The sequence below is a fragment of the Oreochromis aureus genome, linkage group 4 (genome assembly GCF_013358895.1).
Source record: "Oreochromis aureus strain Israel breed Guangdong linkage group 4, ZZ_aureus, whole genome shotgun sequence".
Classification (NCBI taxonomy): Eukaryota; Metazoa; Chordata; class Actinopteri; order Cichliformes; family Cichlidae; genus Oreochromis; species Oreochromis aureus.
The window spans coordinates 12,327,885-12,352,432 of NC_052945.1; the positions used below are offsets into that span (position 1 = coordinate 12,327,885).

Genomic DNA, 24,548 nt, shown 5'->3' on the forward strand with positions numbered 1-24,548 from the left:
ATAAAACCAAAGCATGAGAATGTGATTAAAACACAAGCCACACATTACTGATTAAATCAGCCAACTGCACAGGCACATGGTCAACTTTATATATATTCCAGAGGTCTCTGACATCTGTTTATGCTTACTGACACATAAGGCCACACTTGCTGTGCTTCTCCCCCATGTCTGTATTTGAGTCTGCTCCACAAACACACCGGCTGCTCAGCCGTGACATGCTGGTGCCTTTCTATTTTTAATCATGCTGTAGAGCTTACCTAAATTGAATTATACAGGCCTCTAATAAAATCTGATATCTCCCCCACAGCACATCTCATGCTCAGAAGAAATGTCTGTCTGTCTGTCTGAGCATGACTCACAAGACAGGACCCTAACTACCCTAGATAGATAAAACATGACAAACAACAGAGGGACACGCAGACACCTAGACTGAAACACTTGACATAGGGACTGGACTACAGAAAACTTAACATGAAAGGTCTGGGAAACCAAATAGGACACAGAGAGGCCAAACAATCATAAGAACAGGACCAGGGAGACAAAGAATAACAAAACACAGAGACTAGACAGACTACAACAGAACACCCTGATGATAAGACATAGACAAGACCAGGAGCAGACTAGGCACAAAATGGACTTAACATAATAAAACAAGAACCAGGAACTAGAAATAACAAACTCAGATACACTAGAGAATTCAAAACTCAAGACTAACTAATACAGAAAACAAAAACAGAACGAAAACATGAACCTCTTAAATCCTAAAGAATGAATCACAAGAATATAACAAATTCAAAAAGTGGGTCAAAGACCCAGAGACTGTTACATCCATCTTCTTCTCATTAACACGTTTTTGTTTGTTTGTTTGTGTGTTTGTTTGTGTGTGTGTGTGTGTGTGTGTGTGTGTCTGTTTGTTTGTTTATTTGTTTGCTTGCTTGCTTGGTTCTACTGAATTTTCTTTTTCTTTTTAGTGTACTTCCAACTCTCCAGGTTCTCTTCCATCCACTTCCTATTTTCACTACAGATCACACTGTCATCTGCCAACGTCATAGTCTATGGAGACTTCTGCCTGACTTAATCTGTCAGCCTGTCCATCACCTTTGCAAACAAGAATCCGACCCACACCTTGGACCCATCTGTCACTTCTACTGCACACCTCACCAGAGGTTGTTTGGTTTTCCCCATGTATAAATCATGGCAATCATCATGGCACTTAACAGCGTACACTACATTACTCTGTTTGTGTCGGGGGACCCGATCCTTGGGGTGGACCAGTTTTCGGCACAGCATGTTTTGGGGATTTAAAAGTCACAGAGACACTGTGTTTAGAAAAAATGCACCTAGACTCAAGTCTTCTGTTGAATACTTTCCTGCACTCGTTCATTCCATTCCAAGATGGCGGCGCGTACAGACGCAGCGGCTTACAGCAGCTCTCCCTATTTGTGCCTTTTTGTATGTCTAGTGTGCTTATCGTACATTGTATGGGCATCTACCTACACAACTGGACGTTACAGTCGGCTGGAGATATTAGACATCGGTTTCCAAACGAAGATGACAATCACCAGCAACTTTCATCGCACACACAACATTCCAGACAGGACAGCGAGACCAGCGGGATCTCCGTGGATTGTTTTCGGATCGAAAATGCGACGCAGACAGCGAAGTGAGAGGAAGCAAAAGCAAGGCTGTAGGGCTGGATTACTGGCTAGACTAAGGAAACAGCCACTCAGACCTTTGCTGCCGAGCCTCTACCTTACAAACACCAGATCCATGGTACACAAGACGGACGATTTGGATTTACAGCTGGCTGGAAATCGCTATGTTCGGGACTGCTGCGTGCTTATCATCGCAGAGACCTGGCTACGTTCACAAATCCTGGATGCTGCGGTGCAGCTAGCAGGCCGCATGCTACACAGATGGGACAGGAACAGTGACTCCGGGAAGAACAGAGGAGGGGGACACTGCATCTACGTGCACAAAGGTTGGTGTAACAACAGCACTGTTGTGGACAGACACTGCTCTCCTGACCTGGAGTTCATGACGATGAGGTGCAGACCATTTTTCTTGCCTAGAGAGCTAAGTGCTGTAATAATCACGGCAGTCAATAAGCACCGGACCGAATGTAAACACAGCTCTCTCTCTGCTGCTAAAGGCCATCACTTCTCACCAGCGTGCCCATTCTAATGGCATCCACATCATAGCGGGGGACTTTAATAAGGCAAATCTCAAGACTGTTTTACCAAAATTTTACCAGCATGTAAAATGCCCAACAGGAGAGAAAAACACTCTGGATCATGTGTATTCCAACATCAAGCACACTTACAGAGCAGTACCCTTCCCCCACCTGGGCCAGTCAGACCACCTCTCTCTGCTCCTCACCCTAGCATACACCCCCCTCAGCCGGCAAACAAAGCCCATAAAGAGGACCATCACCACCTGGCCCAAGGTCACCCTCCCCCGATTGCAGGACTGCTTTGAACACATACAGTGGGATGCCTTCTACAATGAAGATCTGGCAACATTCACAGATATGGTACTGTCTTACATCAAGTACTGTATTGGGAACGTCACTGTGGAAAAACACATCCAGGTGTTCCCGAACCAGAAACCCTGGATGACAAGCCAGGTCCGTATGCTCCTCCGGGCCCGTAATAGAGCCTTCAGGTCGGGTGACAGAGCATTGTACAGCACCACTCGAGCCAACCTAAAGAGGGGCATCAGGACAGCCAAAGCAGAATACAAGAGAAGAATAGAGGAACATCTCAATGACCCCAGACAGGTGTGGCAAGGCTTACAGGCTACTACCAACTACAAAGGATGTTCTGTGACACCTGGGGACTCAGACGTGGGGGTAGCAGAGGAGCTGAACAGCTTTTTTGCCCGTTTTGAGTCTCAAACACAGCACTCAGCCATACCATTCCAACGACCACCACAACCCACACCAGCCTCTAGCAACCCCCTACTTACTCTTGAGGCACAGGATGTGAGGCGTGTACTCTGTGCAGTGAACCCCAGGAAGTCTGCAGGTCCCGATGGAGTACCTGGGAAGGTCCTCAAAGCATGTGCCGAGCAGCTAGCACAGGTCTTCACTGACATCTGCCTCTGGAACAAGCCGTCATTCCAGCCTGCCTGAAATCTACCATAATCATTCCCATCCCCAAAAAGTCACCCATAACCAGTCTCAATGACTTCCGTCCAATTGCACTAACCCCTGTCATCACAAAGTCCTTTGTCTACCCCCCACTCTGGACCCACACCAATTTGCATACCAGACTAACAGATCCAACGAAGACGCCATAGCCATTGCACTCCACACAGCACTGAGCCACCTGGAACAACCGGGGAGCTATGTCAGAATGCTCTTCATTGACTTCAGCTCAGCCTTTAACACAATAATACCAGACATTTTGATCACCAAGTTAGCCAATCTGGGGCTCCCGCCACCCACCTGCTCTTGGATCTTCTCTGTCAACAGACCCCAGCAGATGAAACTGGGTCCTTAACTCTCTTCTCCTCGCACTCTCAGCACCGGCTCTCCCCAGGGCTGTGTACTAAGTCCACTACTCTACTCCTTCTACACATATGACTGCAGTCCCACCCACACAGAGAACCTCATTGTCAAATTTGCTGATGACACAACAGTGGTGGGGCTGATCACAGGGGGAAATGAGGCGGCTTACAGAGATGATTACATGAAACTGGGGGAATGGTGTGCATCAAACAACCTGGCACTCAACATCACCAAAACCAAGGAACTCATCCTGGACTTCAGGCGAAACAGAGCTGCCCCTGCCCCCCTGCACAGATTGAATGTGTAGAGCGAGTGGAGTCCTTCAGATTCTTTGGTGTCCACATCTCTGCAGACCTCTCCAGTCAGCTAACACTACCGCCCTAGTCAAGAAAGCCCAGCAGCGGCTACACTTCCTAAGGATGCTCAGGAAGGACCAACTAAACATCCTGCTGCTGGTGAGCTTCTACAGATCTACCATCGAGAGCCTGCTAACCTATGCAGTGACACTGTGGCACGCCAGCTGCACAGAGGCAGACAAGAAGAGACTGCAGAGGGTGGTAAACACAGCACAAAAAATCATTGGCTGCCCCCTGCCCTCCTTGTCTGCCGTCTACAACTTCCGTTGTCTCAGCAGGGCCAGAAACATCTTAAAGGACACTACCCACTCCGGCTACCATCTTTTCAACCTACTGCCCTCTGGCAGGCGCTACAGATCCATACGGGCCAGAACAAACAGACTCAGGGATAGCTTCTTCCCCAAAGCTATCACTATACTCAACTCAAACTTGCACAAAAAGTAATCTGCACTGAAATATCATCAATTCTCTGCCTGTCTGTCTCTGTCATCCAGTACTGCACTGTGTATTTAAACTTATATTAAGTGTATAGTTAAATTATTGTATAGTTCTTATAATGTGCTAAAGCACGTGTGCACTTTTATAGAGCTGTTTCTAATCTCGTTATTCTATGTATAATGACAATAAAGGCTTTCAATTCAATCTCAATTCAATCAAGTCTCACCTCACTAAGTGTCCTTGTTTTCTTTCTTCCATCCAGAGGATAAACCAAATACCTTCTTGGCAGCTTACCTCACCATTTCAGCTGTACTGCATCTTCTGCATATGATTTAGTCCTGTGTCAGCCTTTCTCCACTCTTATACATCATCTGGTGTTTGTGCGTGTGTGTATGTATTAAATTATATGAATGTGAGGTCACTCATCTCTCCAAACAAAATCAAACTTTGGACTAAGTAGATCAGTCAATGGTTGGACTGCAGAGGAGAACTTTCTGCATAAATTTCTGTAATAACCAACCATTCCCAGAAACCTACATAGCTCACACCTTGTTTTAGTTGTAAGATAATTATTAACTGCCACAACTGTGGTGTTGATGAGGCGTGCCTCACCATGTCCCACTTCCCTGCCTAAGTATGTCACTGTGGCCTTGGCAAATTCACACTTTGCCAGGTTGAGAGTCAGAGCAGCTTGGGCCAACCAGTAAAATACTTGGCATAGAGTCTGCAAATGATCTTGCCAAGTATTTGTATAAACCACCACATCATCCAAACAGGCACTGCAGTTGGAGAGGCCACTCAAAATGTTATTTATCAGCCTATAAAAGATAGCAGGAGCATTACACATACCAAATGCTATGACAGTGTACTGTACAAAGTCATCTTAAATTGGCGTGACAAAGGCTGCGATGTTAATGAACCACGTTCATTTGAGGGGACTTGCCAGTAACCTTTAAGAAGGTCCAATTTGGTTTCATACCTAGCAGCTCCAATATTGTCCACACAATCTTCAGTTCTCGGGAGAGGATATGAGTCAGGCACAGCAACAGAGTTCACTTTAAGAAAGTCACTGATAAAGCATGGTGAACCATCTGACTTGGTCTCTGACAAACAATGTGAGCTCCAGGGACTTTGACTAGGCTTAGCTAAACCATGTTTCAGTAGATATTCAGTTTCCCGTTTCATTAGTGAGCATGCTGCTTGATGGGCTTTGCATTTTGGACATTTATATCATCTTCTAGCACCGTAGTGTGTGTCGGTACATCACCAAGTAAGCAAGTGTACTCATTAATTAGAACAATTATGTCCTCTTGGTGTTCCAGGAACAAATGGCCAAGCTGACTCTTTGACACCTTTAACATCTCTGAGTTTGCAAGACAGGGACTAGAACAGACGGGATAATTCAGTCTTAGACCACCAGCATCATTCATACACTCCACCTCTAGTCAATTTGAGGCTGTAATGGGAGCAGACACCCCATTAGGTTCTGGTGCAGGATGAGAGTGGTACAATTTAAGCATGTTTATGCGGCAAGCAAGCAACTTGCGTCTCCAATTAGGGGGACAGATTACATAGTTATTTTCCCCTATTTTATCATGGACCTCAAAAGGCCCATCATACTTGGCAGACAAGGCTGAGCCCGAAACAGGTAAGAGAGCTATCACCTGGTCTCCCACTTGAAAATCTCTATTGACAGAAGTCTTATCGTAATTGCGTTTCATGTTTCTCTGTGAAACAGCCAGATGCTTTTTAGCCAGAGTTGGCCTCACACAAACGCTCACGACACCTTTGCACATACTTTGTCACGTGCATTGGAGCTTTCTTTAGGAATCAAAAATTTCTCTTTCAGCGCCCTGAGTGTACCACAAGGTGTGTGAGCAAATACCAGTTTGGCTGGACTAAAACCAAGCTACTCCTGATCAGCTTCACAAGCGGAGATTAACACGAATGGGATCCCCTCATGCAAACTCTTTTCAGCCTCTGGGCAGTACTTAAGTAACATAGCCTTTGGGGTCTGCTCTATATTAACAGTTACACACTATATAGAACAACTTTATAGAATTATATTTGTTTGCAGATGTTGGCAGCTATCAGCGAATAGTTATCAGCTATTTTGAAACCAAAAAAAGACACTTTTTATCCATAACAAGAACAGCAAATGAACTGTACAACAGAAAATGCAAATGCTATTTATGGTCTCCTCACAACAATGATAAGAAAAATAAACTGTTTGTTAATACAGGGATACACATGTTAATGTGATCTCTGGTCTTCCACTCAGAGAGACAGGTCTCCGAGTGTCCAGCATTCAGACAGCTACCTGAGGACACGCTTCATGTGAGAGAAAATCTGCTCACACAGATATGTAGAACCAAATACTGTCAATAAGGCCTCTGCAATGTTCTGAAGACAGTTAACCTTTTCAGGTAGTTATGTCCAGCAGGTGAAAATGCAAGCTCCATGAACATGCACAGCTATGGATTCCAGCTGCGTTCGTAGATTTGCAAACTTTGACCCCCACAGAGTCGAGGTTTTCAGTTCAATCAGCTGCATTTCGATGTCGCATTAACTGGCATTAACTCAGCCAGTTAATGCGAGACAAATCCAGCTGCTCATTAAAGCTTTCTGGTTTGATCAGAAAAGAAAACATTGCTCCATACACCTGAAAGTCCCAAAAACCCATTGTGAATTCTGTCTCGAGTCTATGGATGTATCCATGTATTTACGTGGTGTTGATGCCGTGCTGAGCGGACAGCTCCTGAAGCATTTGAAGTGTTGGAATGTGGAAATTTCAACATCGCTTGAAAAAACTGCCAGCTAGCAACGTCCCTCTCACCGGTAGGCTAAGTTATTTTTAGCCAATTACAAGTTGAATCTGATAGTTGGGGTTGTTAGCTAAGATACCGTCATTAAGAAGCGGCACAACTAATGTGTGTATGCGAGCTAATTTGCGATGTGCACCGCTGGCCCGGCCATTTATTTTGTAATGCACCTTCTCAGATTAATTCACTGCGTGTCGTGCCAGGGCTGGACTGGGACAAAAAATTAGCCCAGGCATTTTAACTAGAGAGCGGCTCACCAGGTATTATAGGAAAAGCCATAAAGCCTTTGAATGAAAACAAACGCTGTGACAGTGATGTACACTGTCTTGTTGGTATATGTATGATTTCTATACATTTTACATCAGATAAAAACTTTGTAAGTTTCAGATAATTATTTATTAAAAGCTAGACATTTTAAATGAGAATAAGAAAGAAAAGTTTTTCTTTGTGCCCTCTTTTCTCTGTTAATGCCCTACCTGGCCCCCTGGCAAAACTTTGCTAGACCCGCCCCTGCACAGTTACCAGCTGTCAGCTGCGTAGAAAAAAGATCCTGGTGTTATTTGTCTTCCCTTCAACTCATCCATGTCACCTAAAAGGTAAACCTGTTTCTCCATCACCTGTTCAACTCTGAAGATTCAGAAAGGACATCTTACTGAATGTCCTTACTGGTTTCATCTTCATGTTTCCTTCTCACCAGATAACCAAACCGATATCATGACCAGCAGCTTTTACAGCTGTGGCTCCAGCAAACATCAGCTGATACTAGAAATTAATATTAAATAAATTCTAACAACAGCTTATCAAGCTTAAACGTGCTGCTGTTGTTTAGCGCGACATCCGCTGGTTTCCTCTTTCTGGCGAAAAGTGGGCGATAAATAAACAAGAGAGAAAAGCCGATCAGCTGATCATTGATCAGTTTCATGATTGAAGTAGCAACAGGAGAGGGAGGGGAGATTGTTTATACCGTTACAAAAACAAATGAATAAAAAATCATCGGCCCATAAAAACGAAAAATCACCATCCGGTATGCCCGATGGCCAGTCCAGCTGTGGTCGTGCCATCAGTTAACCCTTCAGGTGCCCAGGGTTGCCGACCCCTGCACTAGCAGTTTGAGTACCAACAAAAGGTGTGGGCAGACCAAACTTGATGAAATGACTGACTTCAGAACCAAAATTATTAAGTCAACATCGGACAAACTTACAAATTCTCTCGCAAAATGGATTGCTCTGGAATGTAGATCACTATCAGTGGTAGAAGACAGGGGGTTAGAAAATGTGCTACAGATTCAGATGAGGAAGCCCTGTGTAACAGGGCCCTGAGTTTTTACAGAGCAGAGTCCACCATCGGCGAGACAGACTTCCTGCTGCAGTTGTGGTCCAGTGGAGCAGGGACCCACCCACAGCTGTCTGTCCTGGCCTGCAAGTATTTGATTGCTCTTGCCACTTCTGTCCCATGTGAGAGACTGTTCTCACTTGCAGGTCATATAGTAACAAAAGCAGAGAGCTGCCTTGAGCTCTGAAAATGTGAACAGGCCAGTTTGTCTAAATAACTGGCTGAAAGAGACAGACAGTAAATAAGATAGGAGATATTGTGAGTCCAATGGGTTTGTTATTTTTTGCACTAAAATGTTCAATGATCACACTGTTTTAGCCTAATGTACAAAATAATGTTAATAAAAATATTACAGGAATTATGTGTAGGCAAAAGAGATTTAACTGTTTGATATGACATTATATGATATTATAATGGGCATATCAGACATGGGATCAAAAATGTAAAGTTTAAAATGCAAATTTCAATATTGCATAATTGCAAACCACAAGATAAAACTAAATCCAATGTATGTCCATGTTCATGGGTGGGTTCATGGGTACTGCTAAGTCCAGTTACTTAGCCACCTACAGTTTGTGTGTATCTGGAAGTCCCATGGGATTTTAGCTCAGTCTCAACAACCCTAGCGGTTGTGTCCCATTTTGTCCTCAGGACTTCCAGGCCATACTCAGCACAGATGTTCCTATATGTTATGCCAGCCACTTGGTTATGGCGTTTCATGTATGCCCTGTCTGATAGCATCTTGCACCCTGCTGTTATGTGCTGAACTGTCTCAGAGCCATCTTTGCACAGCCTGTACCTGGGGTCTTGCTTGGTGTGGCAGACCCTCTCTGACCCACCCTTTGGTGTGGTCTCTATGAATCTTGTGCCAGGAGCTTGTTCCTGTGATGCTATGATCAGTGCCTCTGTGTTATATTTCAGTCCAGCTATGTCCAGCCATTGGTAGGATTTCTTGATATCAGCCAATTCTTCTAACAGTGGTAGAAGGCAGGCACCATCCTTCCATGATGTTTCCTGTTCTTGTTCCTCTTCTTTTTTGGGTTTCAACTGCCTGATGTATTCACTAAGTACACTATTAGTTGTGGCCATCTTCCTGATGCACTCATGGATGTTTGTTGTTTAATCCTGGTGAAAAAGCATGATTCTAAGAAAGGTTGCATTGTCTGGTGATTCCACTGAACTGCATCATCTGTACTTACTGTTCTTTGATAAGAAAAGAAAACCTACAATCTTTTGTCTTTTGTTGTAAAAGCACCATATAGCATTACATTATGACAAGGCAAATATAAGAATTATCATGGAAGCAAAGAAGAAAGAGTAGGGAAGGGGTTAAGATGGTTCAGCAAAACCTTGACTTCACTCCTTGCTTTTCCTCTACCTTCTCAAACTCACAGTAATACTTTTAACTCTATCACTGTATTGTGTTTACTGTATTTAAATTCATTTATAAATCTAACCATGATGATTTTTTATGGTCAATATCTGACAAAGTCTGCCTACAACTTTTTTTATTTGGGGTGGTCGGGGTTCAATCAAATATATATTATGCCTGTATGGGTAGCAAGTGATAGCAAAGTGATCGTTTATAAAATGGTTTGTAAGGGAGTCATGCTCTTCTGTAATGCCAGGGCTAAAAGGAAGCAGATGAAGTCAGTTATTTTCCTGTTTTGGTTATAGCTCCTCCTTAATCAGATGTGTCTACTCTGCATTTTTTTTTTGCTCCGCTGCCTGGTTCTAAGAATTATAGTTAAAATGCACAACATCTTGTACTTTATCCCTTATCTATAACTCCATACTTTTTAGCAAATTAAATATGAATATTAAACAATAAAAAGAGAGAAAGAAAGTACATAAATTAAGATTAAGCTCAAGTTGGGTTATGGTGTTAATATCATTTCTAAATGTGTCCTATAAATATATCTTTCTCTTGTGCCAAACACAAATTGCTTCTCCTTCCCTTTGCTGGATTTATTTTCAAATAAGCTGGTAAGCTGCTGGTAAGATGGCAACTATTAAGCCAACTCCATGCAAAACTTGGAAATGAAAGTTAACCACAGGCTTTCTCTTCTGTAAATTATTTAGCACTCACTCAAGACATCAAAAATTAAAAGCTGTGTATTTCCCAGGAGATATACAACACTTGCCTGGCATAAACAGAAAGTCTTACAGTGAATTTTATTTCAGATGTCTGAGATTTTTATGCTCTGTAACAGAACACCAGTGACATTTCAAGACTTCTCCAAATTTAAACCCATTACTGGCTGCGATATTAAATTAACAGGACACACATGTGCTTCGTATAAACTATGTGAACTTAATATCAGTTTCCCTTCAAGATTTATATGAATAAATAATCTACAAACCATGCAATACACTATTATAATTTGTCTTGGACATTTTGTGGGCATTACGGATCTCCTAAAGATGCAATTTATATACCTTCTGTGGAATATGAATCAAATTACATTGGAATACTGTTTTTTTAATAAGAAACATAATTATATTGATTGTAAAAGTAGTTTTAATATTTTGTGCACTATTGCAAAAGAAAGATTTGAGTTGATGCCATTTAAGTTTAATGTAATTAATCTGCCATTATTATTACATATCATTTGTTTTTAAATAAAATAAAGAAATAAAATGTGTATATAATTATTATTGTATGTATTATTATTAAAATCCTCTGTAAAATGGTAATTTGATATGTAGAAAATGACGCATGATAATTAGCTTATTTTTGACCATATCAACCAGCAAGGTGTCAGAGAATCCTGACCAAACTGAGTGAGCTGCAAATGCTGAGGAAGCAGATCCGATGTGTATAAAAGCAGCAGCTCTGAGTGTTTGCTCTAACTGAAAGGCTTCTAAGGCAGGTGAGTAGAGTCAAAATGTTCCTCTGCCATGTCTCTGCTGTGAGTTAATAGATTACATGTTTTGGTAATCAGTTACTTAAATTATTTTACTCACTGATACATTTTTGTAAACATTTTGTTTTTAAATATATTCTTGAAGTCTTTTACAATATTTACAAGTCAATATAAAAAGTACACTAATCTACCTTTAACCTTATTTTATAGCGCCTTGACATACACGGGATCACAGGATACCAAGGAATTTCTGTTTGCATCAGCCGAGGTAAATTCCATAAAACCAAAACAATGGAGATTAATTGTGGGTTGCATAATAAACATATGATTTATGTTTCAATTGATCATATTTTCAGTCTCAGTTAAAGTGCCACCATGAGCACTGACGCGGAGATGGAGCAGTATGGCGCGGCGGCCATTTACCTCCGTAAGCCAGAGAGGGAGAGGATTGAAGCCCAGACTGCTCCATTTGATGCCAAGACGGCCTTCTTTGTGGTTGTTCCTGAAGAGATGTATGTCAAGGGCAAACTTGTCAAGAAGGAGGGTGGTAAAGCCACTGTTGAGACAGAGGGAGGACAGGTAGATGAATAATCGATGTACTTCATTCATGTGTTTAATATACATTGTGTAATTGTAAAAGTTGATGCTGATTTAGATTTTCTATTCAGACGGTCACTGTAAAGGAGGATGACATCCACCCTAGAAACCCTCCAAAGTTTGATAAGATGGAAGACATGGCCATGATGACCCACCTTAATGAGCCAGCTGTGCTGTTTAACCTCAAAGAGCGTTATGCATCATGGATGATCTACGTAAGTTTTCACTTTCCTATGTTTGCTGTGTGTAAAATGAAAATATCATGCTGATCTGTAAATGTTTAAATATGATTTATTCTTTATGATACAGACCTACTCTGGGTTGTTCTGCGTTGTCGTCAATCCCTACAAGTGGCTTCCTGTATATGATGCTACATGTGTAGCAGCATATAGAGGGAAGAAGAGGATTGAGGCTCCACCCCACATCTTCTCCATCTCTGACAATGCCTATCAGTTCATGCTCACTGGTAAGCTCGATTTACTGTTAATAAGTTTTAATACAAATTATAGACATTACCTTAAATTTCACTTTATTGAAGTAGTCATTAATCCTTGCAAATAAATAGTTTCTTAGCACTTAGATACTAATTAATCATATAATTATTCAGGAAAAGCAGAATTCATGAAGCTTGTATGCTTTTATTTTAGATCGTGAGAACCAGTCTGTCCTGATTACGTGAGTATATTACAAATCTGTGTGTAAAATCTATACAAAACTTTAAGATACTGAAGCTGAAATTTAACAATGTGTCCCATAAACCCCAGTGGAGAATCTGGTGCAGGAAAGACTGTCAACACCAAACGTGTCATCCAGTACTTTGCAACAATTGCAGCTCTTGGTGGTAAGAAGGCTGAGCCAACACCTGGCAAAATGCAGGTAGATTCTTTATTTAGTATCAAGCTACTTGCAACAGAAAAATAAAATAGAAACTTCAGCTCACATAAACACAATATATTCTTGCAGGGCTCCCTTGAGGACCAAATTGTTGCTGCCAACCCTCTTTTGGAGGCCTACGGTAATGCCAAGACTGTGAGGAATGACAACTCCTCTCGTTTTGTAAGTGATTAAGACTGAGTTAAAGTAAGTCAGATATTTACTATATGCTTTCAGAAAAGATCATGCTAATAAAGATTTTCCACTCTAGGGTAAATTCATCAGGATTCACTTCGGTACTACTGGCAAGCTGTCTTCAGCTGATATTGAAACATGTAAGTTTGAACCAGTCTAAATTGTACTTATCTGTGCTAGAAATGTTTCTTAACTACTCAATTCAATTTACTTTATATTTATATATTTAGTTCAATGCAGTACATAAAAAAAAGACTGGGGTACATAATTAGTAAATTATGTAATAAGTAAAGTAATAGAATTGAAATCACTCCCATGACTATCTTTTGATAAACTATGAAAATGGTAGGCTTGACATGAAATGTTAGTCTGTCATGCCTCATGTCTACATGACATGTCTACACTCTCAAACTGAATTTGTTGTTTGTAGATCTGCTGGAGAAGTCCCGTGTCACCTTCCAGTTGTCTGCTGAGAGAAGCTACCATATCTTCTATCAGCTGATGACAGGCCACAAGCCTGAGCTCCTGGGTATGACAAATTTAATTATTTCTGACACTAACTAACGTTGATTGAATTGAATTCAACTATATATGGACAGTTCATATAACAACAACAATATTTTTAAATTTTGTATACCAGTATATAATGACTATTAATTGCACTATTAAAATATAGTGCATTAATTATAATTAATCAATATTAACTAATTATTTATTTAATTATAGTATTAAAATACAAGTTAATTTTTGCACAATATCAGATATTAAATGGTAATGTATAAACCCTGAGGTATTAAAGAGAAAACCCCAACCGATGATGAGAATTGCCTATGAGCCGAAACTTGGCAATGGTGGAATAGAAGAACTGCATTTTAACAAGAAAACCAAAACTCTCCAAACCCAGGCTCAGAGAGGGGTACACAACTAGGGGATGTTTTACTCTGACCTGATCCATTCTTAACCATAAGCTAATTTAAAGATGAATTTTTAAGCATGATCTTCAAAGTAACAAACATGTCTTTCTCCTGAATATAAAGGCGGAAGGCTTTGTTTCCCATTTCATGTTTGAAAAGATTGTAAACAATATCCTAAGAAAACCTCATTGATTTTCGGTATTGCATTTTACAGAGGCTCTTCTGATCACAACCAACCCATATGACTACCCAATGATCAGTCAGGGTGAAATCACAGTGAAGAGCATCAATGATGTGGAGGAGTTCATTGCAACAGATGTAAAATCGCATTTGTCTTTGGATTTGTATACTTAACTAAAAATGAAGTGTTTAAAAAAAAAAAAATTGTTGATTTCATTCTTGTGTCGTACAGACTGCTATTGACATCTTAGGCTTTACTGCTGAAGAGAAGTTAAGCATCTACAAGCTGACTGGTGCTGTGATGCATCATGGCAACATGAAATTTAAGCAAAAGCAGCGTGAGGAGCAGGCTGAACCTGATGGCACTGAGGGTAATTGACAAAATAATATGATTTTTATTGTGAAAATTTTGTATAATGGACAAATAACTGAAGTGTATCTATTGGGTATGATATATTGTTTAATCCAACAGTGGCTGACAAGATTGCGTACCTATTGGGCCTGAACTCGGCTGATATGCTGAAAGCTTTGTGCTACCCAAGAGTCAAGGTTGGCAATGAGATGGTGACCAAAGGTCAGACTGTCCCACAGGTAATTAAAAAAAGGGAGACTTTTATTATCATATTATAATTATAAACATTATAGCTGTATTCATATGGTTTTGTATAATTATAAATTCTTGTTTGGCAGGTCAACAATGCTGTCTCAGCTCTGTGCAAATCTGTCTATGAGAAAATGTTCTTGTGGATGGTTATCCGTATCAATGAGATGCTGGACACAAAGCAGCCCAGACAGTTCTTCATTGGAGTGCTGGATATCGCTGGATTTGAGATCTTTGATGTGAGCACTTGAGACATTTCACCACATTTGCTAAATGTTAAACACTGTATTGTCATGAAATTAAACATGTTTGTAACGTTACAGTTCAACAGCTTGGAGCAACTCTGCATCAACTTCACCAATGAGAAACTGCAACAGTTTTTCAACCATCACATGTTTGTCCTGGAGCAAGAGGAGTACAAGAAAGAGGGCATTCAATGGGAGTTCATTGACTTTGGTATGGACTTGGCTGCCTGCATTGAGCTTATTGAGAAGGTAAACAGCTACTCTGGAAGAAATGTACATATGGCTGCATATGTTACCTATGTTGAAATTTTAATATGACATGTGACATTTTCTCAGCCAATGGGCATCTTCTCCATCCTTGAAGAGGAGTGCATGTTCCCCAAGGCCTCTGACACAACTTTCAAGAACAAGCTGCACGATCAGCATCTTGGCAAGACCAAATGCTTTGAGAAGCCAAAGCCTGCAAAGGGCAAGGCTGAGGCACACTTCTCCCTGGTTCACTATGCTGGTACAGTGGACTACAATATCTCTGGCTGGCTGGACAAGAACAAGGACCCACTGAATGACTCAGTTGTTCAGCTCTACCAGAAGTCATCAAACAAACTGATGTGCCTCCTTTACGCAGCCCATGCTGGAGGTGAAGGTAAGAAACAAAAGTGCTCACAAATTCCAGTGTCCAGTACAGATAGTATGTATCTGTGTAATAACTATAATGTGCATACTGCAGGCTAATATGTATACTGTGAAAAATATTTTTCCAATTCCAATAATGAAATTTACTGTTTATGAAAACAGAGGCTGGTGGTGGCAAAAAAGGTGGTAAGAAGAAGGGCGGTTCCTTTCAGACTGTGTCTGCTCTTTTCAGAGTATGTATAGATTTATATTTAAAAAAAAAATTAAATGCTCATTTTTAAATAGTATTAACCTATTATCTAATGATGCTGATCTACAGGAGAATCTGGCCAAGCTGATGACCAACTTAAGAAGCACTCATCCTCACTTTGTCCGTTGCTTGATTCCCAATGAGACAAAGACCCCAGGTACCCCACAGGACCCCACAGTACTATTAACTGCAAAAATGACAGAGTGAAATAAAGAAAGTTTTGAAATGTTATACATTTCTGACTCTCAGGTCTTATGGAGAACTTCCTGGTCATCCACCAGCTGAGGTGTAACGGTGTACTGGAGGGCATCAGAATCTGCAGAAAGGGTTTCCCCAGCAGAATCCTCTATGGTGACTTCAAGCAGAGGTGACAGCACATTACTGTATTACAAAGCAGAAATGGTTTCATTGTTGTTGTAAAGGACAAACTTGAATATGATGGAAGAAAAATCCAAGTAACAACATGATTCTCTCTTGAAGATACAAAGTGTTGAATGCCAGTGTCATCCCTGAGGGACAGTTCATTGACAACAAGAAAGCTTCAGAGAAGCTGCTTGGCTCCATTGATGTGGATCACACACAGTACATGTTTGGGCACACTAAGGTACACTTCATTATATTAACAGACATTAAAAAAAACACTATCGATCTGCACTTGTACTTATGTTTTCAATGATTAAATAGGTGTTCTTCAAAGCTGGTCTGCTGGGCACTCTTGAGGAGATGAGAGATGAGAAACTGGCTGAGCTGGTGACCATGACTCAGGCTCTCTGCAGAGGATACGTCATGAGGAAAGAGTTTGTGAAGATGATGGAGAGGAGGTAACATTATCATACTAAACTCTATTGTATTCTCTTTTTTATTTCCTTCCTCATAATAAGATCCTACGATGCAAAAAGTAACAATCTCATGTTTGGTTTTTAGAGAATCTATCTTCTCCATCCAGTACAACATCCGTTCTTTCATGAATGTCAAGAACTGGCCATGGCTGAAACTGTACTTCAAGATCAAGCCTCTTCTGAAGAGTGCTGAGACTGAGAAGGAGCTCCAGAACATGAAGGAGAACTATGAGAAGATGCAGACAGACCTGGCTACTGCTCTGGCCAAGAAGAAGGAACTGGAAGAGAAGATGGTCGGCCTGCTGCAGGAGAAGAATGACCTGCAACTTCAAGTGGCTGCAGTAAGTAGCAGAGAAAAGTATATATTACACCTATAGTTCAGGTATATACGTTAGATATAAAAGGACCACATGTTTGTCTCATCCTCTGATTATTTATTTGCTAAAACAAAAGTGTAGTTAAAATTACGATCAAGAAAAAACTAGGACAATGTGACTCACAAATAATCTAACTTGTGTGTTCAACATGTATTATAGGAAGTTGACAATCTCTCTGATGCTGAAGAAAGGTGTGAGGGGCTCATTAAGAGCAAGATCCAGCTCGAGGCCAAACTCAAAGAGACAAGTGAGAGACTGGAGGATGAAGAGGAAATCAATGCTGAGCTGACTGCTAAGAAGAGGAAGCTGGAGGATGAATGCTCTGAGCTGAAGAAGGACATTGATGACTTGGAGCTCACCTTGGCCAAAGTGGAGAAGGAGAAACATGCCACAGAAAACAAGGTTCAGTTCATATTGATTGTATTCTTAGTTCAAGTAAAGCATGTAATGTTGTTCTTTGAATACACACCTTAAACGTTCAAATATTCAGCAAATTCTTGAACAAAATGAAACTTAATGTATACACATTATGTCAGGTGAAAAACCTGACAGAGGAGATGGCATCTCAAGATGAGTCAATTGCCAAGTTAACTAAGGAGAAGAAAGCCTTACAAGAGGCACATCAGCAAACACTGGATGATCTCCAGGCAGAGGAGGACAAAGTCAACACTCTGACCAAGTCCAAGACAAAGCTGGAACAGCAAGTTGATGATGTAAGAAAACTATAATAATGATGTGTTTGTTTTTTGTTTTTTATGGAAAGAATTTTAGTACTAAATCATTGTCTTTCCAACCACTTGAATCAACTGACATGATTTTATAGCTTGAGGGTTCACTGGAGCAAGAGAAGAAGCTCCGCATGGACCTTGAGAGAGCCAAGAGGAAGCTGGAGGGAGATCTGAAACTGGCCCAGGAATCCATAATGGATCTGGAGAATGACAAGCAGCAGTCTGACGAGAAAATCAAGAAGTAGGGGCTTTTTTTGTAAATAATTTTCTTTTCACACACTGCATTGCAATAATCATATGGACTATGATCGTAAAACCTTTCTTCTTCCACACCAAGGAAGGACTTTGAAATTAGCCAACTTCTCAGCAAAATTGAAGATGAGCAGTCTCTTGGTGCTCAACTTCAGAAGAAGATCAAAGAACTTCAGGTAACACTAACGACCAGTGTTCATAAAGAATATTGTTCATCATAATTCATAAACCTAATTAAGTTTAGGTTCTAATCGATAAATCCAAATAATTTTAAACTAGGCTCGTATTGAGGAGCTGGAAGAGGAGATTGAGGCTGAGAGGGCAGCTCGGGCTAAGGTAGAGAAGCAGAGAGCCGACCTCTCCAGGGAGCTTGAAGAGATCAGCGAGAGGCTCGAGGAAGCTGGTGGAGCAACAGCTGCTCAGATTGAGATGAACAAGAAGCGAGAGGCTGAGTTCCAGAAACTGCGTCGTGATCTTGAGGAATCAACTCTGCAGCATGAAGCTACTGCAGCAGCTCTCCGTAAGAAGCAGGCTGACACTGTTGCAGAGCTCGGAGAGCAGATCGACAACCTTCAGCGTGTCAAACAGAAGCTGGAGAAAGAGAAGAGCGAGTACAAGATGGAGATCGATGACCTCTCCAGCAACATGGAGGCTGTTGCTAAAGCAAAGGTGTTGACATTGTTTATAGAGAACAGATTTTTTTTTTGTTTTGCATTTCAGGACCGCCAAAGCGGCTCATTAACTGTTAACATGGATATGACATTACTTGTTGACAGGGCAACTTGGAGAAAATGTGCAGGACTCTTGAGGATCAACTAAGTGAACTCAAAGCCAAAAACGATGAGAATGTTCGTCAGTTGAATGACATTAATGCACAGAAGGCGAGACTACAAACAGAGAATGGTAAGTGATGTACAACAAAAAAACAGTCTGTCTCTGGAAATTTGTCATTTAGAGGTACGTAAAACTACAACCAATCAGTGGGTGAAATGGAACAAACTGGGCCTAATACATGTGTGATATTTACAGGTGAGTTCGGACGCCAGCTTGAGGAGAAAGAAGCTCTTGTTTCTCAGCTCACAAGGGGCAAGCAGGCCTTCACTCAGCAGATTGAGGAGCTGAAGAGACACGTTGAGGAGGAATTGAAGGTCTGAACTATTTTCTATCTTCTTTTCAATTTCGGCACTTACTAATAAAAACAGAGACAAGTTTTAATCAGTTACAGAGACACTCAGTAACTCTAAGACAGATTATCCTTTAATTTCTTTCTTAGGTTTTACCTCTTAAATTTGTTATCCTCTCAGCATTAGACTTTTAAATTGATTTGAACAATAAAATATTGAAATCTGAAATCAACTCTCACTTCAACAGGCCAAGAACGCCCTGGCTCATGCTGTTCAGTCAGCACGTCATGACTGTGATCTGCTCAGAGAGCAGTTTGAGGAGGAGCAGGAGGCCAAGGCTGAGCTGCAGCGAGGAATGTCCAAGGCTAACAGTGAGGTGGCTCAGTGGCGATCCAAATATGAGACTGATGCTATCCAGCGCACTGAGGAGCTGGAGGAAGCCAAGTAAGTCATGATGCTTTCATTGTTTAAATTAGTTTATACAGTTGTTTCACTCTTGATCAATACAAAATTATTTTAACAACAGGAAAAAGCTTGCCCAGCGCCTGCAGGACGCTGAGGAATCCATTGAGGCTGTGAACTCCAAGTGTGCCTCACTGGAGAAGACCAAGCAGAGGCTGCAGGGTGAGGTGGAGGACCTCATGATTGATGTGGAGAGAGCTAATTCTCTGGCTGCCAACCTTGACAAGAAGCAGAGGAACTTTGATAAGGTAAAGTTTAAACATAACCTCTGTCATCAAAGGAGAAATACACCCATTACAACAACTAATTATTTAATTAATTTATTTTTAATTGATCTAGGTCCTGGCAGAATGGAAGCAGAAGTATGAGGAGAGCCAGGCAGAGCTGGAAGGAGCACAAAAGGAGGCTCGTTCTCTCAGCACTGAGTTGTTCAAGATGAAGAACTCATATGAAGAGGCTCTGGATCATCTTGAGACCATGAAGAGAGAGAACAAGAACCTGCAGCGTATGCTTATCTTGCTATAGATCATATGGATATGATTCTAATGTTTATATTCATTCATATGTTATGTTGTGGCAAAAACATTTGCATATGTCAGCTCCAAGTACTCTAACTCTTGGCTGTGTTTGCTCTGTAGAGGAGATCTCAGATCTGACTGAGCAGATTGGTGAGACAGGAAAGAGCATCCATGAGCTGGAAAAGGCCAAGAAGACTGTTGAGACTGAGAAGTCTGAAATTCAGACAGCTCTGGAGGAAGCTGAGGTAATGTATTCATATATTACAAAAATATGTATTTTCCTAAAAAAAAATTAGTCCTAGTCTGTGCAATTCATATTATTAAGAGATTCATTAGTAACAGTTGTTACATTTATTTAAAGGGAACTCTGGAGCATGAGGAGGCCAAGATACTTCGTATTCAGCTTGAGCTAAACCAGGTAAAAGGTGAGATTGACAGGAAGCTGGCAGAGAAGGATGAGGAGATGGAGCAGATCAAGAGGAACAGCCAGAGGGTGATTGACTCCATGCAGAGCACTCTTGATGCTGAGGTCAGGAGCAGGAATGATGCCCTGAGAGTCAAGAAGAAGATGGAGGGAGACCTGAATGAGATGGAGATTCAGCTGAGCCATGCCAACAGACAGGCTGCTGAGGCCCAGAAACAACTGAGGAATGTCCAAGGACAGCTCAAGGTGAGTTGGTAGATCATTTGTGTGTGTGTGTTTTTTTATTAACCTAAAAGCATACAGTGATAATATCTTTTGTTTGTTTGAAATCAGGATGCCCAACTGCACCTGGATGACGCAATCAGAGGACAGGAAGACATGAAGGAGCAGGTCGCCATGGTGGAGCGCAGAAATGGTCTGATGGTGGCTGAGATTGAGGAGCTGAGAGCCGCTCTGGAGCAGACAGAGAGAGGACGCAAAGTAGCTGAGCAGGAGTTGGTTGATGCTAGCGAGCGTGTTGGACTGCTTCACTCTCAGGTTGGTGTTCATTACTTTACAAGAACTTTGAGACATCAGAGAGTGAGAATCACATCATTAAAACTGTTTCTCTTTCATTCAGAACACCAGTCTTTTGAACACCAAGAAGAAGCTGGAGGCTGACCTTGTCCAGGTTCAGGGTGAGGTGGATGATGCTGTTCAAGAAGCAAGAAATGCTGAGGAGAAGGCCAAAAAGGCTATCACTGATGTAAGTTAGTACTTTACAAGCCTTCTTTTCTTTTCAAATTTCTTGTTCATGCTTGATCAATAATCCCAACACCACCCATAATTTCAGGCTGCCATGATGGCTGAGGAACTGAAGAAGGAGCAGGACACCAGTGCTCACCTGGAGAGGATGAAGAAGAACCTGGAGGTCACAGTCAAGGACCTGCAGCACCGTCTGGATGAGGCAGAGAGCCTCGCCATGAAGGGTGGCAAGAAGCAGCTCCAGAAACTGGAGTCCAGGGTATGTACTGCATATATTCTTGAGTTATTATTCAAGTATTAAATAAACACTTTGATGCCATCACATGATCTCCACCCATTTTCTTTCTACTCTTAATATTTATTAAAAGCTGATTACTTATCATGGCATTAAAGGTCCGTGAACTAGAAACTGAAGTTGAAGCTGAGCAGAGACGTGGAGCTGATGCTGTTAAAGGAGTCCGTAAATATGAGAGGAGAGTGAAGGAGCTCACCTACCAGGTGATTACACATTTACCTAAATATTTATTACATTTAAGTTCCTAAATTCTTTCGTCTTTAGCTGTCAGTAACAGTTTGTTGTTTATGCAGACTGAGGAGGACAAGAAGAATTTGGTCAGACTTCAGGATCTGGTGGACAAACTGCAGCTCAAAGTCAAGGCTTACAAGAGACAGGCTGAGGAGGCTGTGAGTAAAATGTTTTGTGATCTTTACATATGGAATGCACAACTTTATAACTGAAATATCTCTCATATATGACCAGATATATTTTTAAATAAAACATATTGTTGCACTGAACAGGAGGAACAGGCCAACACCCACATGTCCAGACTGAGAAAGGTCCAGCATGAGATGGAGGAAGCTCAGGAACGTGCTGACATTGCTGAATCTCAGGTCAACAAACTGAGAGTCAAGAGCCGTGATGCTGGAAAGGTAATTCATGTAATTCATTTTACACAAAATTTACCATTGTTTAATGGAGTTGTTTGATATAAGAGCTTTATGTTAATAATTTTCTGTGAATTGAAGAGAGAAAAGAGTGTAGATACTGTATTTACAATGTAGAATGAATTGTTTTAATGTTGATAATATGTGTTGAATAATTTTACCTTTCATTATTTTTTTCAGGGTGAAATCGCTGAATAAGACACATTCTTCTGGAACTTTTTGGCAGTGTTCATAAAATATGAACTAGCTGTTAAATTGTCTGCTTATGATGTATTAATTCAATAAACCCTTTCATTATGATTTCATGAAATGTAAAGAGTTTAATTTATTCTTTGTTCTAAAAAAAAGTCACATTCACATATACAATTTTTAACACGATAGTTTCTTCAGAATAATCGTGATTCATACCTACAGGACATCGTCCTGTGAAATGAGGACAGCACTTTTTCCTTAGTGTTCTCCCTTCTTGTGTTCAGCATTAGTGATGGCAGTGTTAAGTTAACCTTTAAAAGAAAACACATTTCACACAAACCAAGATACTTTTAATATACATTTTTCGTAATGCCTGATGTCAGCTCACTCTTTGCAGCTATAACGGCTTCAGCTGTTCTGGCTTTCCACAAGTTTTAGGAATGTATCTATGGGAATTTTCAACCATTCTTCCAGAAATATATTTGTAAGGTCAGACAATGATGTTGGAATTCACTGAGCTCCTGAGCGAGACCCGTTCTGCAATAAATGATTGGAGAAGAAGACTGCATGCCTAGGTTCTTGATTTTAAACATGTGTTGCCATGGAAGTTTTTGAAACAACTGAATTCAGTGCTTTGGGTGGGTAATTAAAAAATTCTCTGTAGAACAATATGCCATTCAGCATCTTTAGCAAGTTAAAGGTTTTAGGCTAAATATTACCACAAATTCACAGTCAAAAACTGATCATAGCTGAGATTGACTTCTACATCCAATCTATTTACAGTTATAAAAATATTCCTTCAGACAGAGCTGTATATATGTGTTTATATTAAAATGTCCAAATTAATCTTATTACCAAACTTTAATAGGTATACTCAACAACTGCCATAATAACATCACATATTTTTTTCTGGATAGTTTTTGCAGCTGCACTGCTCTATATATGCAACTCTGGTATACATTTACTTGTGAGAAAGGCAAAGCAGTTAAAAAAGACGGACCGATATCCAGTTAGCTTTTAAAAATATAAGTTGAATTTAAAGCAGTGCAAGTCAACATAAAACAGTGTCACTGATATAATACTGCAATGCTCACTCACATATAAGGCCACACTTGGTGGTGCCTTTCTACTTTCTATTTCGGATCATGCAGTACAGCTTACCTCAACTGAAATCTCCCCCACAGCGCATCTATCTATACACGTGTGTGTGTGTGTGTGTGTGTGTGTGTGTGTGTGTGTGTGTGTGTGTGTGTGTGTGTGTGTGTGTGTGTGTGTGTGTGTGTGTACATGTTTAGACATTTTTGTGAGGACAGGAAATTGGCATACTACTATACTTGTGGGGACCAACAATCCCCACAGTAAAATGAAGAGTAGAAGAGGATTTGAAATTTTGAGCTGGAGGTAGACTAATTACTTGAGTAACCCAAGTAGCATGAGATGCAGTGTCAAAAACTAAAACTACTCCCCTGACACCACCTTGTAGTCCCCTTCAAATTACACCTTATGCACAGGATGTACTCCACCTGTGTGCACCTTTCCTCTGCTCTTTAATGTCACCCTATGGTCATCCCTCTCCTTGAAATATCTGTTCACAACAGCCCTTTCCATTTTTTTTTTTTTTACAAAGCCCACTACCATCTGCTCTTCTGCATTTAACTACTTAATACCATACCTACCCAACACCTCCTAATCACCTCTGCTCATTTTTATTTGTCAAAGTCTGATACAATCAGCACTCTCTCCCCAGGAACACTCTCTACCACTTTCTCCAACTTACTCCAGAATTCCTTTTTCTTTTCTAACTGACACACAACTTGTGGGGCATATGTACTGACAACATTCAGAATCATCCTTTTGATTTCCAGGTTCAAACTCATGTTCCTGCCTGACACTTTATTCACCTCTACAACAGGATAGCAAGATGTGACAGAAGAAAATAATAATGAAGTGATGTGGATAAAAAGAATAGCAAGAAGGGCACAAATATCAGGTCCAGTGTTCCATGACTAGGATGAAAACTGCATTGTTCCTCCTGAATTAAAGGTTCAACTAAAATACACACTCTGCAGCATGCTGGCATATACCCTACCAGAGAGGCTGAGGATGATGCCCACCATTTGACACTCTGT

The 24,548-nt window shown here is 40.8% G+C and overlaps 1 protein-coding gene across 1 annotated transcript; it reads left to right on the forward strand.

The window, feature by feature from the left end:
- The first annotated feature begins 11,318 nt into the window (after nucleotides 1-11,318).
- Nucleotides 11,319-22,537, forward strand: LOC116323211 (myosin heavy chain, fast skeletal muscle-like). The gene is made up of 41 exons (XM_039611396.1): nucleotides 11,319-11,332; nucleotides 11,537-11,594; nucleotides 11,683-11,905; nucleotides 11,995-12,138; nucleotides 12,233-12,389; nucleotides 12,571-12,598; nucleotides 12,688-12,799; nucleotides 12,887-12,979; nucleotides 13,068-13,131; nucleotides 13,422-13,520; nucleotides 14,120-14,223; nucleotides 14,318-14,456; nucleotides 14,558-14,676; nucleotides 14,776-14,925; nucleotides 15,010-15,180; nucleotides 15,268-15,574; nucleotides 15,727-15,797; nucleotides 15,884-15,971; nucleotides 16,064-16,181; nucleotides 16,295-16,418; nucleotides 16,499-16,635; nucleotides 16,739-16,994; nucleotides 17,190-17,432; nucleotides 17,567-17,743; nucleotides 17,854-17,999; nucleotides 18,096-18,186; nucleotides 18,290-18,679; nucleotides 18,787-18,913; nucleotides 19,040-19,158; nucleotides 19,382-19,578; nucleotides 19,661-19,844; nucleotides 19,936-20,101; nucleotides 20,235-20,359; nucleotides 20,476-20,784; nucleotides 20,872-21,075; nucleotides 21,158-21,283; nucleotides 21,371-21,541; nucleotides 21,676-21,780; nucleotides 21,871-21,966; nucleotides 22,081-22,212; nucleotides 22,408-22,537. Exons 3-41 carry the CDS (start codon nucleotides 11,702-11,704, stop codon nucleotides 22,423-22,425), a joined length of 5,811 nt encoding a protein of 1,936 aa, XP_039467330.1. The 5' UTR covers nucleotides 11,319-11,332; nucleotides 11,537-11,594; nucleotides 11,683-11,701; the 3' UTR covers nucleotides 22,426-22,537.
- Nucleotides 22,538-24,548: the final 2,011 nt, after the last annotated feature.

Excerpts from the sequence above, each read along its gene's own strand:
- LOC116323211 (XM_039611396.1), top strand. The coding sequence starts at position 11,702 with ATGAGCACTGACGCGGAGATGGAGCAGTATGGCGCGGCGGCCATTTAC. Across the intron at positions 13,521-14,119 it reads CCACAAGCCTGAGCTCCTGG|AGGCTCTTCTGATCACAACC; the intron begins GTATGACAAATT and ends TGCATTTTACAG. Across the intron at positions 18,000-18,095 it reads TCTGACGAGAAAATCAAGAA|GAAGGACTTTGAAATTAGCC; the intron begins GTAGGGGCTTTT and ends TTCCACACCAAG.